This window comes from Erythrolamprus reginae, chromosome 2 (assembly GCF_031021105.1).
Source record: "Erythrolamprus reginae isolate rEryReg1 chromosome 2, rEryReg1.hap1, whole genome shotgun sequence".
NCBI lineage: Eukaryota > Metazoa > Chordata > Lepidosauria > Squamata > Dipsadidae > Erythrolamprus > Erythrolamprus reginae.
This window is the reverse complement of record NC_091951.1, coordinates 201,364,599-201,390,239: the sequence shown is the minus strand read 5'-3', so window position 1 is coordinate 201,390,239 and position 25,641 is coordinate 201,364,599. Positions and strand designations below refer to the sequence as shown.

At 43.8% G+C, this 25,641-nt stretch overlaps 1 protein-coding gene across 1 annotated transcript; it reads right to left on the bottom strand.

The window, feature by feature from the left end:
• Positions 1-5,169: 5,169 nt before the first annotated feature.
• Positions 5,170-15,554, bottom strand: PIM2 (Pim-2 proto-oncogene, serine/threonine kinase). Its single transcript, XM_070741260.1, has 6 exons — positions 15,250-15,554; positions 11,047-11,153; positions 10,622-10,672; positions 9,294-9,666; positions 7,468-7,644; positions 5,170-5,910 (listed from the first exon to the last, which is right to left on the bottom strand). The coding sequence occupies exons 1-6, from the start codon at positions 15,287-15,289 to the stop codon at positions 5,744-5,746; spliced, it is 915 nt and encodes a 304-aa protein (XP_070597361.1). The 5' UTR covers positions 15,290-15,554; the 3' UTR covers positions 5,170-5,743.
• Positions 15,555-25,641: the final 10,087 nt, after the last annotated feature.

The following is a 25,641-nucleotide window of genomic DNA, read 5'->3' as shown; positions in this document are numbered from 1 at the left end:
AGAAGATCGCCCGCTTCCTGTCGTCTTCAGCTTCTCCCATTCCTGCCGCTTCTAGGAAGATTTCAAATTTCGCCATGTAGGCGTCCCAAGACGACTTCTCGGGGTCGAAGTAGTCGGGAGCCCGGCCGATCTGGAGGTGATTCATGCTTGACTCGTGGATTCTTCGTTCTCTCGTCGCCAGTGAAATGAATGAGACTCAGACAAGGAGTACAAGATGGTTCCGTTTATTCAGCTCTCTCGAAGTGACTTCAGCAAGGAACGCATCTGAGCTGTCAGTGTCAAAACAGCCCTTTTTATACCTTTAAGGCTCGCGCCTAAAAGAAACGGCCGTGCGTCTTAGCCAATCAGACGCGGCCAAGGTTTATTCATAGTTTAAACAGTATTTACAAGATCTTTTCTTTTACAGAGTTTACATTGGTTATATACAGACTTAACAGGATGTGTCACTCAGAAATGGATGACAGGTGGGGGTTCTTGGCCCACCATCTCAAACTCACTTCAACAGAAAATAAAAGTCTTTTAGCCTAGGTCACAGAAATCTCAGCAACTGGACTGATGTCATTTGAGAATACAAGTTGTCTCCCAAGTTGCTAAGAAGGCACTTGCAAGATTGGAGGCTTTCCTCATTGTGAGAAAGAAACAACATTGCCTGTTTAATGTATGTGTGCAACACCATGATACACATACATAAAGGTAGAACATCATGATTGCATGACACTCCAACGTGGGTCCAGGAAGTATCACTGCATGTGATACTTCTGGGACACCTCTGGTTATAGAGTGAGTCAAGACAGAGCAACCACCCAATCAAAACTCTGCCCCTTTGTACATGTGCACTATTGTGTTACACAAGCAAAAAACCACACCATGCGAACAATTCAGTGGAGGCCACTGGTGTCCTTGTTAATTAAAAAAAGCCCCAAGAGTACCACATTCTTGTGAGTCCAGTTTCCCCTATTATGTAGCATCACAGTGGTATAAACCTTTATTGAATGCATAATTTTACTTATTATATGGTAATTTGCTCTAACCTGGTGTTCCAGGTCTTCCAATGGTGTACTTGTTGTCACTGTGTCCATCCATCTTGCTCCCGGTCATCTTTTCAGGTTAGAGTCTTCTCCAGAGAGCTAGATCTTTGCATATTGTATCCAAAATGTCCACTATTATAAAGGATGTTCTGACATGATTCAGAGCAAGTGAAGGGCCAATTGGATTCTTAGGATGTTAGAAAAACAGATCAATTGATATAAGGATGGCTGTGGCACTTCCGAATGAAATTCCTCTGGTTGACTCCACTTCAGCTGGTCACTGCCTTAGAATTAGCTTAAGGGCAATATGTGATATCAGGTCAAACATGCATTTGGAGACCTCAATTTACAACCACAGTTGGGACCAGAATTTCCAAGGTTAAGGAAGGCAATTGTTAAGTGAGCCACACCCAATTTGATTACCTTTTTTGCAAGTCGATCATATGGCTGTTAAGTGAATCTGGCTTCTCCCACTGACTGCTCATTGAAAGGTGTATGGGGAGGTCACAAATGACAATCACAAATGACCCTGGGATGCTACAACGGTTGTAAATATAAGCCAGTTGCTAAGCACCCAAATTTGGATCACGTGGCCATAGGGATGGTGGGATGATTGTAAGGGTGAGGACAGGTCGTAAGCAGGGGTGGGCTACTGCCTGGACGGGGGGGGGGGGGGGGGCGCAGTGGGGTAGCGAAAATGGAGCTCCACCCCAGAGCACCCAATTTGCCCAGAAAGATGTTGAAAGAAAATGCAGGGTGTCCTGCATAAGCCACTCCCACAGTGTGGTAGTAAAAATTTTGGTAGCACTTCGTTGATCGTAAGTCACTTTTTCAGTGCTGTTGTAACTTCAAACAGTTGTTAAGTGAGGAGTCCTCATAACAATGGAGTAGTAGTTTGGAAGAGTAGTAGTTTGCCAATAAAACATGTTAACAGGGGATGAAGCCTGGGGAGAAGCTAGCGTTTCAGCTCATTGCCCTCTGAAATCATCTAGAACAGTGTTTCCCAACCTTGGCAACTTGAAGATATCTGGACTTCAACTCCCAGAATTCCCCAGCCAGCGAATGCTGGCTGGGGAATTCTGGGAGTTGAAGTCCAGATATCTTCAAGTTGCCAAGGTTGGGAAACACTGACCTAGAAAGCAGTATCCAGCTCCAATGGCAGAAGTTATGATATATAATGCCTCAAATTTGCTCTTCTTACCAGATGCTGCAACTGGGAGGGGCCAGAGCCAGCACATCACGGATGCAAGCAGAAGGCATACAGGTGGACAGACCAGCTTTTGTCAGGGTGTAGCGACTTCCTGTGTACTCAGGAGCTAAGTAAACTCTACTGTGATGCTGGAGTGCGTCACTTCTTGAACTTGCTTGGCATTTACCAGACTGGCACCCTGGAGGGTGGAATTTACAGGAACTTGTCTTGTTGGTTTCATTAGACTGGCATTCTTCCCAGTAATTGGAATGTTCTGCGTTTAATGCTGGGCGTGAACCTCAGGTCAAATCCGGGTGAGAGGGAAGCATAATGTTACCTGCGTTCAGTTCTTTCTTTAGGCAGGTCTGAATATAAATAAGGCTATCCATATCTAAGGGTGGTGAATCAAGGGGAGGAACATACAATATGTGTGGGGTGCGTTTGTGCACAAACTGGATCCATTATGATGTTGGAGGAGATATTAGCAGGGATAACTTTCACCTAATTGGGAACCAGCAGCAAGGGCAATAAGGTTGGGCAACCCAGGTATGCAGCTTGCTATCCTATTCTTTCATTTTCAATCCCCAGGACCTTTTAAGACAGATCTCCAAATTACGAGGGCAAATTATGAATGCTTCTAAGTTGCTTCTGAAAACAATGAACTGAAAACATTGAGCTGCTTTTTGAAATCTGAAGGAGCACTGCACACCAAGACAACTAGACACAAGAATAGTTTTTCCCCAAACGCCATCACTCTGCTAAAAAAATAATTCCCTCAACACTGTCAGACTTTTTACTAAATCTGCACTACTCTTACTATTAGTTTTTTCTCATCATTCCTATCACCCATTTCCTCCCACTTAGGACTGTATGACTGTAACTTGTTGCTTCTATCCTAAGATTTTTATTAATATTGATTGTTTCCTCATTGCTTATTTGACCCCTATGACAATCATTGTTTTACCTCATGATTCTTGACAAATGTATCTTTTTCTTTTATGTACACCGAGAGCCTATGCACCAAAGACCAATTCCTTGTGTGTCCAATCACAGTTGGCCAATAAAGAATTCTATTCTATTCTCTCTCCCTCCCGCCCTCCATGATGCAGTGTCTGGTAATAAACATTCTTACTTGACCCTGATGTGGCAATTATAGATTTTGTCATTAGCAAGAGGCATTTAATAGGCAAATGTGAATCACTGCAGGTGTCATAACATGTGAACCGCAGAGGACATTGAGTTCCTCAGAAATTTGGGACGAGGCTTTTCAAGTGCAGTCTTATTTGTGTCTGTCCAATTGGAAACTATGACTGGCGCAGCAAGTGAAGGGTTACCAATTTTTTTACTACCACAGGAACAGCAAGAATCCTTTTCAGATGTTTTTTTTTTATGTTGTTCTCCTTATTGCACTTCTTTGGAGGGCTAGGGGGACAAAATCACAGTAAATACTTTTGCTCGTCTTAAAAAAGCTTGGATCAGACCTTAGTTAGGTGGTATATGGGAAGCCATCCAGATACCTTCACAGCTTTTTAGCCAGTCTGGAAAGCTAAAAAAAACATATGAAGAAATCTACATGATTAGTTGATTGGTTATTTTGTTATTGTTCTGGTTAGCTCTGGCCCAGCTCCTGCCCCAAGGACTGTGGATGTGGGGGAGACATCCACATGCTGCAGGCCTGTTTTGCCCCCAGTGGAATCTGCTAATGAAGGCTCCTCTGACCAAGAAGACATGAGTGACAGGGAGGAGAGTGTGGCAGACAGCTCAGAAGGAGATCAATTCTCTAGCTCCTCCTTGGATTCAGAACAAGAGTTAATGATACAGCCATGCATGCGGAGAGCGATGCATAGGCAACAACAACTGAGAGATTATTATCAAAGAAAATGAGGCCACCTGTGGTTGGATGGGGCTGTGGTAATTAGTGAGGCTGCTCTAAATAGCATCCTGTGGGTTTGGCCATTGTGGAGGATTATCTGATCCTCCACAGTGTTTCGTGACTGCTTTACTGACTTTGACCTTTTGTGTGCTGATTTTTTCCAGCTTTGAAACTAAACCAGGGCAAAGTGTCTTTCTCTTTGTGAAAGAAGGACTGTGAATTGCCTCACAGCTGCAAGCTAAGTATCACAGAACTGATAAGGGACTTGTACAAATTACCAGTTTTTTTGGAGACGAGTGCTCTTTGCTATACCAAAAGAGGGCTTGGTTTAAGTGAATTTTCATTATAAAGAACATTGTTTTGAATTTTCAAACGTGTGTGGGTCTGAAATTTGTACCTGTGAATTTTTGGGAGGATTCTACCAGAGAGCCTGACAGAACAGTTATCAAATGTATATAGGCACTTATTTGCCCAAGAAACTCTGGGAAAACCTTCTAACTATATATACTGCTCAAAAAAATAAAGGAAATACTCAAAGAACACATCCTAGATCTGAATGAATGAAATATTCTCGTTGAATACTTTGTTCTGTACAAAGTTGAATGTGCACAACAACATGTGAACTTGATTGTCAATCAGTGTTGCTTCCTAAGTGGACAGTTTTGATTTCACAGAAGTTTGATTTACCGTACTTGGAGTTATATTGTGTTGTTTAAGTGTTCCCTTTATTTTATTTTTTGCACAGTGTATGTCCAAATAGTCACCAGGGGCACAAGCCTGGTCCAATGGAGATTATCTAAGTGATAAAACCAAGGCTTTGGGGCACTGTTTTTTCAATCTCAATTATTTTAATACGATTGGTCTCCAGTTCTCAGAATTCTCCAGCTTCAGCTCAAAAGGGCATTAAAAAAAAGACCTTTCCCTTCAGCAATATAAGATTCTATCATCCCATCACCCCCACCCAGACCCAGGCAAGAAACACTGCTTGCTCTTAAGATTAGCTTCCCTCCCAGAAAGACAGAACAGCTCTTGAGCTTTAATGAGAAAATGAAATTGATGAGCATCTTAGTGACAGCAACAAGGATTCAATTCTGTTTTATTAAATAGAATTCCACTCAGGATTTTGACATTAAGGACCATGATGTCTTCTTTAAATACAGTTTTTTTTAAAAAAGAACACACACATCGATAAGCCAAAGTTTTGCATGTAAACCAAACACCACCTCTATCCCATTCCAGCTCTCCTTTGGCCAGAAACCTTGAAGAGAGGTTTGGAAAGGAGGGTACCAGAAATCCACCCAAGAATTCTCTTCTCCAAAAATGTGCAGGAGTCCTCGTAAATAATAATAATAATACCCAAGTATTTACACATACTGAGATGTCCTCTCCTGGCCAAAGCCAGAACTGAAACATCTTATGGACAGCTAAGAGGAGATTAAGCTTGGGTCAAATGAATTTGCTTCTCCCAGCTCAAGTTCCCTCTCATAATTCAGTTTTCTTTAGAAAAACAAAAAAAAACAAGCCTGTAGAACCAGGTTACACTTTCTCAACCAGTAACTGAATCCGGTTGTTTGAGGTCCGGTGGTACCACTTGGACTACTGCCCCCATCTTAGAGGGGAAAGGCACGGCCAGGGGGAAAAAGGTTTAGTCCTTCAACCGCTGCTGTTGCAGACTATAGCCCTGGGCGATGCTGACCCTTGCATTTCTTCAAGGTGAGAATGGGTATCACGTTTTAGCCAAGGGTGCAAAAGCACTTGCTCCAAGGTGGGTCGTTCGGAGGGTTCTGGAGACAAACACCACCGGATAAGATCTTTGAGGTCTGGGGGGAGAAAAAAGAATCACATTTAGAAATAGCCCTCCGTTTGGAAGTTTGATTTGATTTGATTTATTGGATTTGTATGCCGCCCCTCTCCGGAGACTCGGGGCGGCTAACAACAATAATAGAACAGTATATACAATAATCCAATAGTAAAAACAATTAAAAACCCATTAAAGTAAAAACCAAACATACATACAGACATACCATGCATAGAATTGTAAAGGCCTAGGGGGAAAGAGTATCTCAGTTCCCCCATGCCTGATGGCAGAGGTGGGTTTTAAGTAGCTTACAAAAGGCAAGGAGGGTGGGGGCAATTCTAATCTCTGGGGGGAGTTGGTTCCAGAGGGCCGGGGCCGCCACAGAGAAGGCTCTTCCCCTGGGTCCCGCCAAGCGGCATTGTTTAGTTGACGGGACCCGGAGAAGACCCACTCTGTGGGACCTAACTGGTCGCTGGGATTCGTGCAGCAGAAGGCGGTCCCTGAGGTAATCTGGTCCAGTGCCATGAAGGGCTTTATAGGTCATAACCAACACTTTGAATTGTGACCGGAAACTGATCGGCAACCAATGCAGACTGCGGAGTGTTGGTGTGACATGGGCATATTTAGGGAAGCCCATGATTGCTCTCGCAGCTGCACTTATTCTTGCAGGTGCAGTTATTCAGCACCCCTGGCTTCATGAAGTAATTCTTGAGAAACTTTGATTACTTCCTCTTAGTCCCAAGAGAGCAGTGGTTCTCAACCTGGGGGTTTGGGGGTTGAACAACCATTTCACAGGGGTCGCCTAAAACCATGGGAAAAGACAAATTTCTCATGGTGTTAGGAACTGAAGCTTCTATTCTGGCCCCTTGGAACATATTGTTACAACCCGACCAATCAGGCGTTTACAGTGGGTGTGTCCCTCTGACCTTCCTGCCAATCAGCTCAAAGCTCTGTTGGGAGAATTGGCGCTAGACCTTTGGTTGGAGGTCACCACAACATGAGGAACTGTATTAAGGGGTCACGGCATTAGAAAGGTTGAGAATCACTGCAAGAGGGTAACTAGCTTCTAAGGCTCTGGTAAGGGATAGAAAACAGATACGCAACTGGTGGTGCCTTCAATATGCTCTCTACTCATGCAGTGGTATTCTGCAGTGCACCAGAGGGCCTCTTCCAAGTCCAGTCTCAGATTGGTGACAAACTGGGGAGCCCAAAAAGCAGGTCTGTGATATTAATGGGGCAGCTTTGAATATGGGGCAGGCTGGGATGCCTTGTTGGTTCTTAAACAGATCTGATCAGATGGAATAAAGTCATATTGTCATATTGTTGTTAGCCGCCCCGAGTCTACGGAGAAGGGCAGCATACAAATCCAATAAATTATTATTATTATTATTATTATTATTATTATTATTATTATTATTATAATATCTGAATTTGAAAGTAGATGTCTCCCACCACCCAGCTGAGAATGGAGGAGGAATTGGTCCATCCTGGCCTCCTAGAAAGTTAGTTAGATGAGATGGGCAGTGCAGACATTAAATAAACACACACACACACATAAGAAGCACTAGAGAGGACTCACCAGGAGAGACAGGAGTGCGGAACTGCACACTGGCTGCCAAGATTTCCTCGTCTCGTTCAAACGGGATATCCCCACATGCCATGTCGTACAGCAGTATCCCCAAGGACCAGACAGTGGCTGGGAGAGCATGGTACTGCTGGAATTCCACCCACTCTGGTGGGCTGTACACACGGGTACCTGAAGAAGAAGAGGAGGGGAAAAAACAAGCTGGGGTCAGGCTCCAAAAACCAAGAAAGGTGTGTTCAGGTGCTCTAAGCCAGGGGTTCTCAACTTAGAGGTCAGCACCCCTTTTGTGGTCAAACGACTGTTTCACAGGGGCCGCCTAAGCTAAGACCCTGGGAAAAGACAAATTTCCCATGGTGTTAGGAACTAAAGCTTCTATTCTGGGGCCTTGGAACATATTTTTACAATCTGACCAATCAGGTGTTACAGTGGGGGCGTCTCTCTGACTTTCCTACCAATCAGCTTAGAGCTCTGTTGGGAGAAATGGCAGTAGACTTATAGTTGAGGGTCACCACAACATGAGGAACTGTATTAAGGGGCCGCGGCATTAGAAAGGTTGAGAACCATTGCTCTAAGCAGTTTCTTTTATTGTTCCTCACGGTTGACAGAAACTCTGCTAAATTAAAGCAGAGCACCTGCCCCATAAAACATACATTCTGGGAACTATTAGGGATCGACCCTCTTTACCTTCTTTCTCCTACCACAAGTCAACTACACTGTGTTGTTTTTTGTTTCTCTGGAATGTATTCCCTCCCTCCCTCCTGTGAATCCAGACAACATTCCACCACAGTTAGTTTCACCATCACTGAGTAATGAGCAGTGTGTTTAGTTTAGGTTTGGATTTAATGTCCTTATGTGGTTTCCCTCTTTACATAGCAATCTGGAATACTTCCTCTGCTACAAATTGAGCCAGGCAATCAAGGGCTGCCCAATCAGTGTGTTCTGGGGATCTGCCCCAAAGCCCTCCACTGAGATTATCATGGTATAAGGCTTCTAGAGTTGTTAACCTGATCCTACGCAGCTTCTGCTCTGGCAATCTCACACTACTCACCAGAGCCTACAAAACCTTTGCCAGACCCATCCTTGAATACAGTTCATCTGTCTAGAACCCATGCCACATCTCAGACATCAACACCCTTGAAAATGTCCAAAGATACTTCACCAGAAGAGCACTCCTCCACTCGAAACAGAATGCCCTACGAAAGCAGACTATCAATCCTAGGTCTAGAAAGCTTAGAACTACGTCGCCTAAAACACGATCTAAGTATTGCCCACAAGATCATATGCTGCAACGTTCTACCTGTCAATGACTACTTCAGCTTCAATCGCAACAACACAAGAGCACGCAACAGATTCAAACTTAATATTAACTGCTCCAAACTTGACTGTAAAAAATATTACTTCAGCAACCGAGTTGTCGAAGCATGGAACTCATTACCTGACTCAGTAGTGTCAACCCCTAACCCCCAACATTTCTCCCTTAGACTATCCACGATTGACCTCTCCAGGTTCCTTAGAGGTCAGTAAGGGGCGTGCATAGGTGCACCAGTGTGCCTTCCGTCCCCTGTCCAATTGTTTCTCCTTATCTCATTTATCTTTTCTTCCTTTCAAATTTGTTTACCTATACTTTTATATCTTTTCTTCTATTCTTTTCTTTACTTATATTACTACATATCTATTCTCTTCAATGTGTATTGTGTATTGGATAAAATAAATAAATATGACATCATTTAGGGCAGCAATTGGGCTTGCTGGTTGAAGGAGGTTATGATCCAGTTCATCTGGGGACCAGAAGACTGGAGGAACACCATACAGACACTCACCATCAAAATCTGTGTACACCGAATCCCTCAACAAGGCTCCAGATCCAAAGTCGATGAGCTTGAGGATGCCACTGCGCACATCCACCAGAATGTTCTCATCTTTGATGTCCCGATGGACCACCCCTTGGGCATGGCAGTGGCATACTGCTTCGACCACTTGCTGGAAAAAGTGTTGGCAAAGCTTCTCTGCGAGTGGGCCCTGCTCTGTGACGTAATCAAAGAGATCTTGGCAATGCTCAAGGCGCTCCAGGACCAGGAAGCAGCTTTCAGGAGTTTCGTACCAGTCCAAGAGGCGAATCACGCCACGGTGCCCAGTTCCCGACCCAACGAGTTTCATCAGTGTCACCTCCAGAGGAGCCACAGTTCCATTGGGCTGAAATGGGAGAGAGAGAAGGATTTAAATGGAGAGGCGACGAACAAAAATACTAAAGGCAGCAGCCTTCCCCAAGTTAATATCTAATAAAGGTATTGGAGCTGCAATTCATGGAATTCCCTGCTCTCTTTTTTCTTTCTTTTTCTTAGCCAGAAATCTAGGAATTTCTCATTCAAGACTCTTGAAGAGACCCTATTACAGTAAGTTGAAATAAAATGTTAAAAAATTGCTCACAGCCTTGTCTAGAACCAGGTTTTATTTCTAGACAATAGTCCTAAAACTGCTAAAATCATAGTGTCTTATGAAGCAAACATGGGACATGGTGACTGGACCACAAAGCTGGAAAGATGGGTTATTATAAACTAACATCATCTCGAAGACCACCATTTGTTCCAATCTGCTGCAAAATATCCAAGTGCTCTAAATCTATGTTGCAGAATTCTGGCTCACTTCTCGCAAAACTATAATTTCCAGCCTTTCCAAAGGAAAAGGCAGAATAGCATCCAGAATTGTGAAAAGTCTCCAACATCCCCAAATTCTCACAGGGAGAAAGTCAATTCAGTGATGCTGCTTCCTTCTTCTCCCTGTTTATGCTCAAGGTCATTTCAGAAAAGTTCTACTTACTGAAGTGCTAGTGTTACCCTTTTGTGTACACCGAGTAAAATTCCCTTGCCTTTCTAACTCTTCCACTCATCGTGAGTTATACAAATCATGAAGGGTGTTTATGAGATGAGACAGAGAGAGAGATAGGATGCAATCTACTTATCTTGGAGCTACATATAAAGCAGCACAGGTAGCTAGGAAGTCATTTTTAGCCTGGCTCTAACCCATGACCTCCATTCTATCACTTGTTCTTCTCTTCCCGCCACTGGTCAGTCAGCTCTAATGTTTTCCCACTCCTCCAAATTTAACTAGGGTTGGAACAGGTATATTCCTTGATATTCAGCATACTCACCAACTCAGCCCGCTCGGTAATCTTGCTCTTGGCAATGTGTTTGATTGCAACCTATTGAAAAAAAAACACAGAAATCTGAGCTCCAACACTCATCTTCCTTCCCACTTATAGAGGCGAAACAGAATGAGATTTCCTTAGCCCAAACCCTCTCTGAGCTACAGTTTTTTTATTCTGTAGAACTCTCAATTTCCTGATTCCCAGGTACAGAAGGTGCTCATGGAAATAATAATAATAATAATTATTATTATTATTATTATTTATTAGATTTGTATGCTGCCCCTCTCTGATGACTATTACCAAAAGCCACATAAAGCCTAACTGCTATGAGCCATCATAACATCCCTACACAAGTTCCCAAGCACATTGCAAGGTATACAAAGCAGAGCCACGCTTTTGCTTCTATGTAGCATGGATGGCCACCTCACCTGCAGTCCGTCAGTAACTCGGTACCCAGCATACACTGTTCCAAAGCCACCTTTGCCAAGCAAATTGCCTCGCTTGTACAGCGCTTCGAAGGATTCCTTGTCCTTGCCTAGAAAAATGCAAAAAGAGAGAAATTATAAATTTGCTTTAAAATAAATAAAAATCAATATGACTTTTTACACATGGGCAGGGTTTCCATGAAAGAAGGGTCAAAGGAGCTTCACCGGGGAGGGCTGCCACTCAATCTTTTGAGACAGTGGTAATTTGGCATTCACCCCATTTAGGGCAGCATTCCAGCAGCAACTCCGAGCACCCAGAGGCACTGGTTTTTGCACAGAATCCCATCTAGTCTCATCCAGCTTGTCGATGGGGAGAAACTTGAGAAACTTTAAGACATTCTGTCCATTTCCAGGGTGTTGAAATGGGCTTTCAGATGTGTTTTCTCAGATTATTTTTATTGTTACTCTTGGATCACTTCAAGGCAGGGGAAATGAGGTGGTGGCAAAGTTTCAGGTGACTCACACCTGTGGCATCTGGTCTCAGCCCCTCCTTCCGGGAACCAACTCTGTACAGTTGACACAGAACAGGGCAACCTGGTGAAACACCTCTCCGAAGTCAACTCTTAGCACAAACAATATGGGTGGGGAGAGGAACTCCTGGGTCAGGATATCATGGGTCTGACTATTACTATTTATATATCTCTTGCAATGAGTGGAAGTTCCCTCTTTTATGACAGTGGTAATCCTCCGTCTGAAACAGCTGTCTAACAGGAACAAGTCTCTGAATGACGCTTTCTCTAGTAAGTCAATACAAAGAAGGAGGAAGATTGCGTCTGTTGTTACTCTGCTCATATCCTGCCTTGGGCACAAAGCCAGCTGGGTGACACTGGGCCAGTCACTCTCTCTCTATCAGCCCCGGGACGAAAGAAGGCAAGGGTGAGCCACTCATAAAAACTTTGCAAAGAAAACTTCAGGGACTATATCAGAAAGTTGCCAAAAGTCAGCGATGACTCAAAGGCAGAGAGAGCTACTGTACTTCTGTTTATGATCCCAATCCCACAAGGCCAAACACTTTTGGTCAAACACACCTTACTGTGGGCTGATCTATACTGCTCAAAAAAATAAATAAATAAAGGGAACACTAAAAAAAACATATCCTAGATCTGAATGAATGAAATATTCTCATCAAATTTTTCATTTGCACAACTATTCCATTTGCACAACAGCATGTGAATTTGACTGTCAATCAGTGGACAGTTTGATTTCACAGAAGTTTGATTTACTTGGAGTTATGCTCTGTTGTTTAAATGTTCCCTTTATTTTTTTTGAGCAGTGTACTGTATATACAAACCCACATTTAAATCCACATACACAATCCAGGCTGCCATTTTCTCCTAACAGCTGACCTCTATTCTTCCTGATACTGTACTAAAGACACAAGGATGAGTTGGCAACCTTCCCTAACAACCTAACAACAATAACAGCAAGATTAACTCAGCCTTCCATCCTTCAGAGATGGGTAAAATGAGGACCCAGATTGTTGGGGGCAATATATGCTAACTCTGTAAACCACTTGGAGTGTAAAAGCACCATGAAGCGGTATATAAGTCTAAACGCTAAATGTTATAATGCTAACAACAACAGTGCTTCTGCTATTTACTCTATCCTAAACCAGTCTTTCCCAACCTTGGCAACTTGAAGATATCTGGACTTCAACTCCCAGAATACCCCAGCCAGCGAATGCTAGCTGGGGAATTCTGGGAGTTGAAGTCCAAATATCTTCAGGTTGCCAAGGTTGGGAAACACTGTCCTAAACAACAGATAGCCTTGTAAATGAATCACTTCTGTTTAACCACCAGTCCTTTGTGAGGACAGTGAATAGCCCACAAAATTTATTTACTCGATGGTTGACTTAATCGGATTACTAGCAAGGGGCTGGGAAGCTCTCTTGGATTTGAAGGAGAGCCTCAGGAGGAGGGAAAGCTTCCTGAACAGATGGAAGGAGAATAGTTGTGAGAAAAATAGCGAGATAGTTCAGAAGATATAGAGAAACAAATGACTGGCTGGAATTAAGTTAGGACTGTGGTGGGAATCTAAACATTTGCTTGCCCCTTTCTCTAATTTAATATAATTTATTAAATTTATAGCTCCCCCCCCTTCTTCTGACAGACTCCAGGCAGCCTATGACTCTAGCCAATCCTGAGAAGCAAAGCAGAGATTAGCATAAGATCCATCTGCCAAAGTGCTGTCTTTCTAATTGGAAAAGCCAACTCAACTCAGCATCTTAGGCCCCAACGGTTCATTCTTGGAAGGGACCAACTTGCACGCGCGTCCTTTGGGCAGCAGAGGGCAGCCCTGAGCCGCGGCCGCTCGCTTTCCCGCGACCAATCCCTAGCCGGTTAAGGCAGAGCGAAGGTTTCGCTCGTCGCTCTCTCGACGCGCAGGCGCGAATCGCCGAATATCAGATCTTTACACCCATAATGTATCTGAGGGGATAGAGAAACTGAGAGCGCGCACCCGTGTGCGTTGCGAGCTGTCGGAGATCTGCAACAGGTGCAGCTCCTCGAGTCCCAGTATAACCCGTCCTAAAGGGAGGGAAAACCCCAAACCTTGACTGTTTACGGTGTCCTGTTGCCTCACCCTTAATCTTGGTTAGTAACTTTAATAGACAATAACTCTGGTTAAGTGATGGTTGGTATTGCAGCCAGTCCTACTGTCCTGCTGAGGTTTGGCCACCTTAAGAGCGTCTTGTTTATTACAATTTCTCTCTCAATCCTAGCCTCCAGACCAGAGGTCTTCAAACCTGACAGCTTTAAGACTTGTCGACTTCAACTCCCAGAATCTGGGATTCTGGGAGTTGAAGTCCACAAGTCTTAAAGTTGCCAAGTTTGGGAACTCCTGCTCCAGGCATTTCTTCTTTAAATATCTATATCCGCAAAGATTTAATTTATATGCGGCCAACTCCGGAAGGTCTCTGGGTGGCTTACAGCAAAAATATCATTCTAAAAACAATTTTTAAATCAATTTTTAAAAAAACTCCTTAATAAAAACAGTCACGCTTTTTATGGCCAGATCTAGAAGGTGTTTCACTCAACTTGCGCGCGTCAGTGAGAAACCGTTTGTTTGACAAACGTGGTTTTGTTGTTGTTGTTGTTGTTGTTGTTGTTGAAGTTAGGACTGTGGTGGGAATCCAAACATCTGCTTTCCCCTTTCTCTAAGAGCCTTGCAATGGTCCATTACAAGGCGACACACATTACAGGGGTCCTCAAACTTGGCAACTAAGGCTTGTGGGCTTCCAATTCGCAGAATTCTCCAGCCAGCATAGTTCTATATACAGTATTCCAATAATGTAGATCAGGGCTCCCCAAACTTGGCAACTTTAAGACTCATGGACTTTGAACTCTCAGAATTCCTTATGTTGAAGTCCACACAAGTCTTAAAGTTTGCCAAGTTTGAAGCCCTCTGATTATTATACAAGAATATAGTAGGGGTATAGGGTTTATCACTGGGCAATTTCCCCAGCTGCAGTCTGTCAAGGATGTCTTGAGGTAGCAATTAAAATTGAAAACCCTCCCGCTTCCCCAACCACCCCGCGCGTTTCTGAAGTTTTTTTTTTTTAATTCATCGTGGAAAAGAATCCACTAAGAGTCCTTACGAAGTTGGGCGGCATATACAGTAAATCATTTCTGTAACTAACTAACTAACTAACTAACTAACTAACTAACTAACTAACTAACTAACTAACTAACTAACTAAATCTCCGAGTCCTTGGAGTGGGCAGCATACGAATCTAAAATAATAATAATAATAATAATAATAATAATAATAACAACAACAACAATAATAATAATAATAATACAACAATAATAGTAATGTAGGTGGAGAGTCCTTAGGGAGTTGGGCGGCTTATCAATTCAATCAATCAATCAATCAATCAATCAATGGGGGAGAGGCGTGATGCCTTCGGATTAACGGAACAATCTGGGTTCACACAACCACGCGGATCTAAGTTAGTTAAAAAGGTCTTTGCATGGTGGGTTCGTTTTTTAGCGCATCGTGCTAAAATCCGGCCCGTTTTTTTGATCTCGGTTCGGCGTCTTGCTTTTAGAAGCCAGAAAGCGGATTCCTCCGGTCGTCTGCTCGAAAGGGTGTGCGAGGCCGCTTACAGAAAGCCAAAGCGAGGGGTCGGGAAGGATCCCAGCTCACCTGCGGGACTCCATGCGACTTCGCTGCGTTGTGGGATCATCGTAGCCGACGCGGCCAGGTAAGTCAAGTCCCCGGTTCCGATCCAGGAGCGAGGAGAGAGCGGGAAAGAGCGAGAGCGGAGCTAGGCTGCCTTAAGCCCCGCTTAGCGAGCGCCCTTCCCCGGCATAGCGACGTTAATTCACAAACAAACAAACCAAAAAAATGAGCAATCCTCCGCCCGGCAAATCCGTCCGTCAAAAAACTCTCGCTCCTCGACTCGGCTGCTCCTTTTTCCCCCCACGACGTTCCTTTCCCTTCCGCGCTCTGGCCTATCAGGGAGCCGAGCGCATTTGCATCGCCCCGCCCACCCACCTGCGACTATGCAAATGAAGAGGGGGGAGGAGGAAGCGGAACGCGGGGAAGTCCCCGCCCCGCGTCCTGGAAAGATCTTGCGCAAGGGGCGCGAAAGAAATGAAAATAAACGTAAAAGCGGTTTTACGTTGTGGAAACGGAGCTTGCTCCGCCCGTCTTCCATGGGCTGCTTCTAAGGAACGGTCCGCACCCTTAGCTCCAAAGAAGCGAGTTTCTCGGAATTTCAGTTTATTCGAATGAAGGCGGAAAAGGAGGAGGGTGGACTTCCCTTTTCCATGGTATTCTAGTGGTATCAATTTATAACTCTGAACCGAGAATCAGGAATTGGTCCGTTTATTACTCTTTTGTACAGGGGTCCCCAAACCTGGCAACTTTAAGACTTGTGGACTTCCAACTCTCAGAAACCTCCAGCCTTCTGGGAATTTATAGTAGTAGTAGTAATAATAATAATAATAATAATAATAATAATAATAATAATAATAATGATGATGATAATGATGATAATAATAATAATAATTATTATTTAGATTTGTATGCTGCCCCTCTCATATTCATAACAACAACAATAATAATAATAAATTAAAAATAATAATAAAAATAAAATAATAATAATAATGTTGAGACTCTAAAAAGAGTACAGAGAAGAGCAACAAAGATGATTAGGGGACTGGAGGCTTAAATATGCAAAGAACAGTTGCAGGAACTGGGCATGTCTAGTTTAATGAAAAAAAGGACCAGGGGAGACATGAGAGCAGTGTTCCAATATCTCAGGCGTTGCCACAAAGAAGAAAGTGTCAACCTATTCTCCAAAGCACCTGAGAGTAGGACAAGAAGCAATGGGTGGAAACTAAACAAGGAGAGAAGCAACTTAGAACTAAGGAGAAATTTCCTGATATTTAGAACAATGAATCAGTGGAACAGATTTCTTCCAGAAGTTGTGAATGCTCCGACACTGGAAGTTTTTAAGATGTTGGATAAGCACTTGTCTGAAGTAGTGTAGGGTTTCCTGCCTAAGCAGGGGGTTGGACTAGAAGACCTCCAAGGTCCCTTCCAACTCTTGATGTTGTCATTATTTTATTTTATTTATTTATATGCCACCCATCTCCTAGAGGAGTTGTAAGTCCACAAGTCTTAAAGTTGCCAAGTTTGAAGATCTCTGATATTCTTGTACCGTCAAAAGAAGTAAAAGAGTTGAAATGGAAATGGTCACATAGCAAGAACAACTGATGGCAGGTGAACTAAGAATGGATCCCGCTTGATAAAAAGCGTTTGCGGTGGATAAACAATGGCTCAAATGCTGATGACGACATCCTGATTATAATGGTTATTTACTATGAAACGCTGTTTGTTTCCCTTTCTGGCACAGCATCTACCTCTGGGCATACAATGGCTGAAAATAAGTTCCACAGGTTGTTTTTTATTACGCATTTGTAGTGGAAACTTTTGAATGGAGTCTTTAAAGATTGTTATGGTATTTATGTAATTGAAGAAGCAAACACCCTCCCCCCTCAAAACTCTCCAGTATTAAAAATCCAGCCTCACCCTGTTTGCTAATCCGGTCACCAATGGGGAATCAGGCTCTACGTAAAGATTGATGGGCTGGGATCGGTGGGTAGTGAGTCAGGCAGGTATACTCTGCTGGGGTCTTACTGAGGTTCTAAAATTTTAATTTAATTTAATTTATTAGACTTGTATGCCGCCCCGCTCAGCAGACTCGGAGCGGTTCTGAAAAACTTGACCAAAAACTTGACCAGAGCAAACAAAACAGGCCAGGAGAAGCCAGCCTGAACTTTTAAGCCAGTGTAAACATGACAGTGTCTTTCTTCTCTGTGACTGGTGTGGTTCATATGTGCTTTCTCTCCGTGTCCCTGTTTCTCTGTCTCTGTCACACACGGAGCCACAAGAAATTATCCTTCCTAAGTGAAATAATATGACACACCTTCACTCTATAAGGGAGATGGATATTCTCTAAAGATGGGAGAGAGGGGAAGAGAGAAAATTTGCAATACTGTACTGTAATACATACACTACAGCAGGGGTCTCCAACCTTGGCAACTTTAAGACTTGTGGTGGACTTCAACTCCCAGAATTCCTCAGCCAGCAAAGCTGGCTGAGGAATTCTGGGAGTTGAAGTCCACAAGTCTTAAAGATGCCAAGGTTGGAGACCCCTGCACTACAGCTATTTTGACCTGCTAAAGTGAAAATGATCTAGCAAGAGCAGAGGTCTTCAAACTTGGCACCTTTAAGATTTGTGGACTTCAACTCCCAGAGAATTCTGGGAGTTGAAGTCCACAAGTCTTAAAGATGCCAAGGTTGGAGACCCCTGCACTACAGCTATTTTGACCTGCTAAAGTGAAAATGATCTAGCAAGAGCAGAGGTCTTCAAACTTGGCACCTTTAAGATTTGTGGACTTCAACTCCCAGAGAATTCTGGGAGTTGAAGTCCACAAGTCTTAAAGATGCCAAGGTTGGAGACCCCTGCACTACAGCTACTGTATTTTGACCTGCTAAAGTGAAAATGATCTAGCAAGAGCAGAGGTCTTCAAACTTGGCACCTTTAAGATTTGTGGACTTCAACTCCCAGAGAATTCTGGGAGTTGAAGTCCACAAGTTTTAAAGTTGCTATGTTCAGTGACCCCTGAGCAAGATCATTAATAGAAGTGAGATGCCAACAAGGGTGAAATGCTCCTGGTTCGCTCCTGCCTGTCAGGGAGCCGGTCACAAAGGGAGCATGAGGCTCCTCCCACCTGCCTGGATTCCGCCATTTTGGGTTCTTTTACCCTCTGTGTATGCACAAAGCGCTCTGTGCATAGACAGAGGGTAAAATAACCCAAATGGTGGCGTCTGGGTGGGTGAGCAGAGCCTTGTGCTGCCTTTGCGACTGTCTCTCTGACAACTGACAGGCAGGAGCAACCTGGGAGCATTTCAGCCAACATATTTATTTGTTTATTTGATTTTTATGCCGCCCTTCTCAGACTCAGGGCGGCTTACAACATGTTAGCAATAGCACTTTTTTAACAGAGATAGGCTATTTCCCCCACAATCCAGGTCCTCATTTTACCCACCTCGGAAGGATGGAAGGCTGAGTCAACCTTGAGCCGGTGATGAGATTTGAACCGCTGACCTTCAGATCTACAAGTCAGCTTCAGTGGCCTGCAGTACAGCACTCTACCTGCTGCGCCAAACCCGGCTCATATAAAATGGAGACCAGTTTGTGAGGAGACATGATGCTTGTAGACCAGTGATGGCAAACCTTTTTTTGCTCAAGTGCCAAGAGAGCATGCACGTGTGCTATCGCGCATACTTGAGTGCCCCCACTTATAATTCAATGCCGGGGGAGGACAAAACAGCTTTCCCCACCCCACGAAGGCCCTCCAGAGGCCAAAAACGGCCTGTTTCCCAACTTCTATTGGGCCCAATAGGCTCGTGTTTCACCCTCCCCAGGCTCTAAAGGCTTCCACGGAGCCGGGGAAGTGTAAAAGTGCCCTCCCCCACCCCCCTGGAGGTTCTCTGGAAGCCAAAATACCCCTCCCAGAGCCTCTGTGAGGCAAAAATCAGCTGGCCAGCACACACGTGCACGTTGGAGCTGAGCTAGGACAATGGCTCAAGTGCCAGCGGATATGGCTCCATGTGTCACATGTGGCACCTTTGCCATAGGTTCGCCATCACTGTTCTAGACCAAAAAGGATGTATTTGTGTTTTGTCAATACTTCTAATCTCGGTACAGATAGTCCTCGACTTACAACCATAATTGAACCCCAAATTTCTATTGCTTAAGCAAAGAATTTTGCCAGGCTTTAGGACCTTTCTTCCCATAGTTGTTAAGTGAATCGCTGCAGTTTTTAACTTAGTAGCATGGCTGTTAAGTAAATCTGTCTTCCCCGTTGCCTTTGCATGTCAGAAGGTCCCAGAGGGCAAACACACGATCCTGGGACACTGCAACTGTCGTAGATGCAAGTCAGTTGCTGAGCATCCAAATTCTGGTCACGTGGCCATAGGAATGCTACAAAAGTTGTAACTCTGAAAAACGGTCTTAAGTCACTTTTTTTCAGTGCTGTTGTAATTTAGAATGGTCACTAAATAAACTGTTGTAAGTTGAGGACTGCCTGGACTTACCAATATGACGATAAACATACTTAAGAATTCACAATTTGGTTGGATTCACACACGTTCAATAATAACTACATCACATATTAAAATGGGTTTGTGAATCTAACTACCATATTTTTCGGAGTATAAGATGCACTTTACTCCTGCCTAAAAGAGTGGAAATGTCGGTGCATCTTATACATAGAATACAGCCATTTTTGGCCCCAAGAAGCCCTGCCCCGGGCCTGTTTTTCACATAGGGTGCGCAGATGGTTTGTGAGGCCTGCACAGTGCTCCTTGGAGGAAGGCACAGGCACTTTCTGCAGGCCTCACAAACCTTCTGGGTGCCACATTTTTGCAAAAAAAAAAAAAACGGGTTAAAAAAGTTCATTTTTTCCAAAACCGGAGGCATTTTGCCTTACCTCAACTCCCAGGAGCTCTCTGCAGGCTTCCCAAACCTTCTGCGTCCCCCCCACCCCCGTTTGTTTGTTTTTGCAGTACAGGTGAAAAATGGGTCATTTTGCAAAAAAATGGGATGTGCAGAGGGTTTGTGAGGCCTGCAGAATGCTCTTGGGGGCTGAAGGAAGGCAAAAATGTCCCCATTTTTGTGAAAAATGAATCAGGTTTTACGAAAAATGAGGCGTGCAGAGGATTTGGGAGGCTTGCGGAGTGCTCCTGAGTGCTTTTTTCTTATTTAACTCTTAGAAATCTTGGTGCATCTTATACACCAGTGCATCTTATAATCTGAAAAATATGGTATATTTACCTGATATAACATCTTAAAATTTATACGCTACCCAACACCTAGAAATTCTGGGTGGTTTATATCCTCTTCTTTACTTTTATCTGCCATAACTAATCTCTATTACGCATGCAAATACAAACTTCAGGGTTTTTTTAAATTCTGGGTTGAAATTAATTTGATGCATTTTGTTTTTGAGTTGCATGCCAAAATTCTTTCCTGGTGCCCTCAAGCACCTTTTGTTTGCCAAATGTTCCCTAGTCCAGTATTTCTCAATCTTAGCTGCTGTTACGATGTGTGGACTTCAACTCCCAGAATTCCCCGGCCAGCATCACATCACTGTGACAGCTCAAGACAAATCTAACCTTTGTTCATGTAAACAATATCACCACTTTGATCCTATTTCTGTCACCACTACCGCAGTCAGCCTCCTTCAAATGCTATTGAGGTTGAGGAACAAAAGTTTATTTTGCAAGCTTCAGTGATTTTAAAAGAAATTTAAATCACTTGATGCAAATGCAGGCCGGCCCCATAAATTAATACTTCAGACAAACCTGAGAGAGAAATGGAGGGAAATCTCTGAAGCTCGGTGAAACAAGAGGTCAGCCTCTTACAACAGATCGGAGTTGCAGCCTTGGTCATCCTGTCCACGTCAGTGGAGAGAACAGGAGGGAAACCAATTCCTCATACCTGTTGAAAATTCCTTGCTTGACATTTTCTGGGCAAGTCCCAGAAAAGACTGAAGAGCAAGTGACTCAATCATGCCTGTCTTTTTTCCTGGGGTGGATGGAAGGCATGAGGAAAAAGACTTGGGAAGGACCCATTGCTCCTCGGTGTGGGTCCTGCTGCAAAGCAAGCCCAACAGGATTCCTTTGACTGGAGTCATTTGCTTGCACCTGTGGGTAGCCAAGCCTGAAGAACAAGGTCCCAGCTCAACATTAGCTTCTGACTGAGGCAGGAGGCTTTATTGAGAGGCACATGTGGAACCTTTGCTGTGTCTGCTCTGGCCTCCACTAGTTCAGTGTTTCTCAAATAGTGGGACAGGCCCTCCTGGATGTGTCACAGAGTGATGCCGGGGACGGGGAGCGCATGTCCCCAGGGAACAGGCCTTTTTTTGCCACAGGGAGTAGGGGGTTTTGCACCGAACAATAGCACACAACACAGAGTAGGAGATATGAAGTGCATATAACAAACCCTCAAGCGATACCATGGAAAAATATTTAAGAGGGATGAAAAGAAAGGAGGAGAGAGACGGAGATAATGAGACTAATGTAAGTCTCCCGGAAGCTAAGATGAGGAAATTTGCCGAAGGCTATGTAGCGCTTAGCTTCACTGTGACTACGGTGGGAGACGAGGAAACACCGGGATGTTTACTATGTCTAAAAATGTTGGCCACGGACAGCATGAAGCCAAATAAATTAAGGCCTCACTTAAACACATTATACCCCAATCACGTGATAATTCTTTTCAGCAAAAATGTGCCAATATTGCAAACAATCATTCTGGTGGAGAGTTGGGGGGGGGGGGAGGGCACAAAATGTTTACTTCTTCCTGGGGGAAAGAACAGAAAATAATTGAGAAACACTGCACTAGTTGGGTACCGATTCACAACTACTCCTTGAACTGACTTTGCTCTTATTCACGAGTAGGGGTAACATGCTGTGGTCAATCCAGGCCAGGGGTGGGTTCCACTTTGCCACCGGTTCGCATTGTGACATTTTGTGCGATTTCGCTTCTGCGCATGCTCAAGGGAATTTGGCCCGAAATACAGCTGATCATCTGTGCTTCGGGCGAAGAAAGAAAGGTCAGTTTTAACCCAGAGGTGGGCAGGGGGGCTTTTTTTTTTAAGCACAGAACTAGGAAGAACCATTCAGACACAGGAAAATTGGCCAAAAATTCAGGAATCTGTCTTCACATGCTCGGGATAGACAAGTTTGTATCTTACTGAAGGTCAATGACCCAACAGCTATTCTCAACCTGATCTGGCCAGCCTGTCAAAACTGTTGCTGGGGATGTGGCCGCTGCACATGCTACAGCTATTAGAAGCCACAGGTGCGGGCTGAGTGACTGGTGGGGACCAAAGATGGACAAGCTGCCTTAAAAGCTGCCCTAAAATGAGCTGCCCCGAAAGGACATCACATACTCCAGCACCAGAGGAGCTACCTCTAACTCAGTGTGTCCCAACCTTGGCCATTTGAAGATATTTGGACTTCAACTCCCAGAATTCCCCATCCAGCAAATGCTGGCTGGGGAATTCTGGGAGTTGAAGTCCAGATATCTTCAAGCAGCCAAGGTTGGGAAACACTGCTCTAACTGAATACCGCATACACCCCTATATAATAAACCAATAGTCATCAACTTTTTCTTGAAGCAAAATTGATGCCAGGTCAGGTCAGTTAAAGTTTAGTCTATAATTGGAAATCCAGCTCCTGCAGCCACCAAGAGCCTCCAAATAGGTATTGTTGGGGAAGTATACTCAGGTCAACAGTCATAACTTATGGAAGTAGTGAGGTTGCAAAAACACTTGATCCATTAATGGCATCCATGTACTTTAGGGTATTCATACAACCTACTGAACTTTAGTCCCCTACACTGGGTTCACATAACACACTACGCTAAAAGGTGGCTGCCAAGTTTCTGGTTCAGTGAACTGCACAAATATAACCAGCGTTTGATGAGAACTTAGATATATTTTACTATGAGTATCTCCTCTATAACATTCATTATGTATTTTACTATGTGTATATAGATATATACCCACTGAAACCCTCATTGTGTATTGGACAAAATAAATAAATAAACAAGACCAGTTCTGCTGTCACATCAGTAGCAGCATTATAAGTTTACATGTCCTTCCTAAGAACTGCCTAAGGCAGTGATTTCCAATTTTTTTCCTTCATTACCTGAAAACATTTATCAGAAAATCTTTAAGGACCAATCATAAGTCCCTTCCTTCAGCACCACTGTAAGTTCAGTAGTTGAACAAATGGCTCTAACTTGTATGACTTTTATTAGCAAAACGCATCTTTGAGTAGTCTTTATGTCATTTCAACAAATTACCATTGGTAAATTCATTGGGTTTTGTCTTAATAGGAATACACTGGGAGATTTTCAAGTGGTTTTTTTTTTAGTATGCACTGCAAACTTTAAATCAATTTTAATATTCTTGTTGTGACATGTTGACTTGTTGTAACCCAAAGAAAAAACACCTTTACTCAATTATGAGTGATCTACCCAAATTTTGAAAGAACTGATCTCTTTCCTCCCCCACCCCCTTCCATTCTTAGATATGTCGCTACCATCCTCATTCCACTTTACTTATTTTTTAATTACTCCAATGTTGGAAGCAGTTGCATCTTCTTCAGATCATTATATCCTGAGATGTGAAAAAGAATGTCAGAGGACAGTTGGAGGATTTCCCTCCCACTCCACCCCACTAAATTTATCTCTGCTAGCCAAGTTGCAGTGCAAACCTACCCACATGGTAGAGAGAACGAGACTCAGAAAAGTGTAGCAGTATAATGTACTAGCAACATCCACATCGGAGGCCTTCAAACTTGGCAACTTTAAGACCTGTGGACTTCAACTCCCAGAATTCTGGGAGTTGAAGTCCACAAGTCTTAAAGTTGCCAAGTTTGGGGGCCCCTGATCCACATTATTGAAATATATAGGGGGGCCTTGTGTCTTAAAGCAGAGAAAAGTATAGATGTGGAGGGTTTTTTGGTGGGGAGGGGGGACCAGGATAAACTAGCTTATCAAGTATTTTAAATCTAACGTTGTGTTATCTGATCTACAAGATGCAACAGGAACTGTTACCATCCGGATATTATTTTTATTGCTCTTCTATTTACTAAGCTTCATGCAAATAATCTAAGAAGTCACTAGCAGTCAGATAAAATGATTCCTGCCCACTTCCTCTTATGTTGGTTTTCTGCTTGTAGTTATTTACAGGGAAGTATTTCCCTCAACACAGCAGCCAAAGCATATTGAAAGGACTTTTTATTTTGTCAACTTGGCACTCCCGTGTCTCTTTCTGGTCCAAGTATGGATCAGTGCAACATACATCCTTAGCACGTTAACCCTCCATCGGTCTGCCTATGGCAGTGTTCCCCAACCTTGGCAACTTGAAGATATCTGGACTTCAACTCCCAGAATTCCCCAGCCAGCATTCGCTGTCTGGGGAATTCTGGGAGTTGAAGTCCAAATATCTTCAAGTTGCCAAGGTTGGGAAACACTGGCCTATGGTATGCTCCAAAAACATTGGACTAAGCTCCTATCACGCCCTCCCCCCCTTCCATCACCATATCTGCATTTATATTTGGAAGCCAAAATAGTTCAAAACCACTTTTAATTGACCCAAATGGCTCCTGCCCCACTGGAAAGCAACAGGGTTTATTTTGAACCCTCTGCCCTGACCCAACAGAACTCTTTCATTCTTAGTTTCAGCAGTCCCAGTACTACTTCCAAACAATTCGTCCTTTTGGCCACACCTTGGACTTGAACGTGACAAAAAGCCAGCAGAGAGTGACTTCAAACCTACTACTTTGTCGTTAGGGTATCTCCCTTAATATTTTCTGGGGAAAAGTGGATTGTGACTACCAGACCAGGTTTCTCCAGCTCTGGACAGCTTAGCACAGTGATGGTGAACCTGTGGCATGCATATCTGAGGGCACGTGAGGTGTTGCCCTATGCTTCTTTTCAGCCATTTTCATTCTCCTCAGGCTTCAGGAAAGCTCCTGAAGCCTGGGGACAGCGAAAAATGGCCCAACAGGCCAACTGGAGGTTCATTTCCAAACTTCTGTTTGGATCATTTGGCTGTTTTCTCCATCCTCAGGCTTCGAGAGGCTTTCCTGAACCTTGGGGATGGTGAAAAACAGCCCAATGGGCCTACTGGCAATCTGGAGGCTTTAGTGAGGCCTGTGAGCATGCGCGAGGGGGCAGCGCAGGGGGGTTGTGAGCATGTGTGAGGAGGCAGCATGAGGGGTTGTGTGCATGCACCACAGGGGGAGGACACTGCATCAAGGGTGAGGGCATGTGCTATCGCCCGTGCACCCGAGCCAAAAAAGGTTTCACCATCACTGCCTTAGCAGTTGCGTCTAAAATCTATCAGCACAAGCTAGTTTGCAAGCAGAGTTGAGAAGTGACTGGCATTAGCAGACAGGAGTTTGATGGCTGCTATTTTATCAGCCAGCGCCTCCCCTCCCCGTTCA

Bases quoted from the DNA above. Each gene is read 5' to 3' on its own strand.
- PIM2 (XM_070741260.1), bottom strand. From the start codon at position 15,289: ATGATCCCACAACGCAGCGAAGTCGCATGGAGTCCCGCAG. The intron at 11,154-15,249 runs GTGAGCTGGGAT...GCATTTTTCTAG, and splicing joins AGTCGCATGGAGTCCCGCAG to GCAAGGACAAGGAATCCTTC. The intron at 9,667-10,621 runs GTGAGTATGCTG...CTCCCATTTCAG, and splicing joins TTACCGAGCGGGCTGAGTTG to CCCAATGGAACTGTGGCTCC.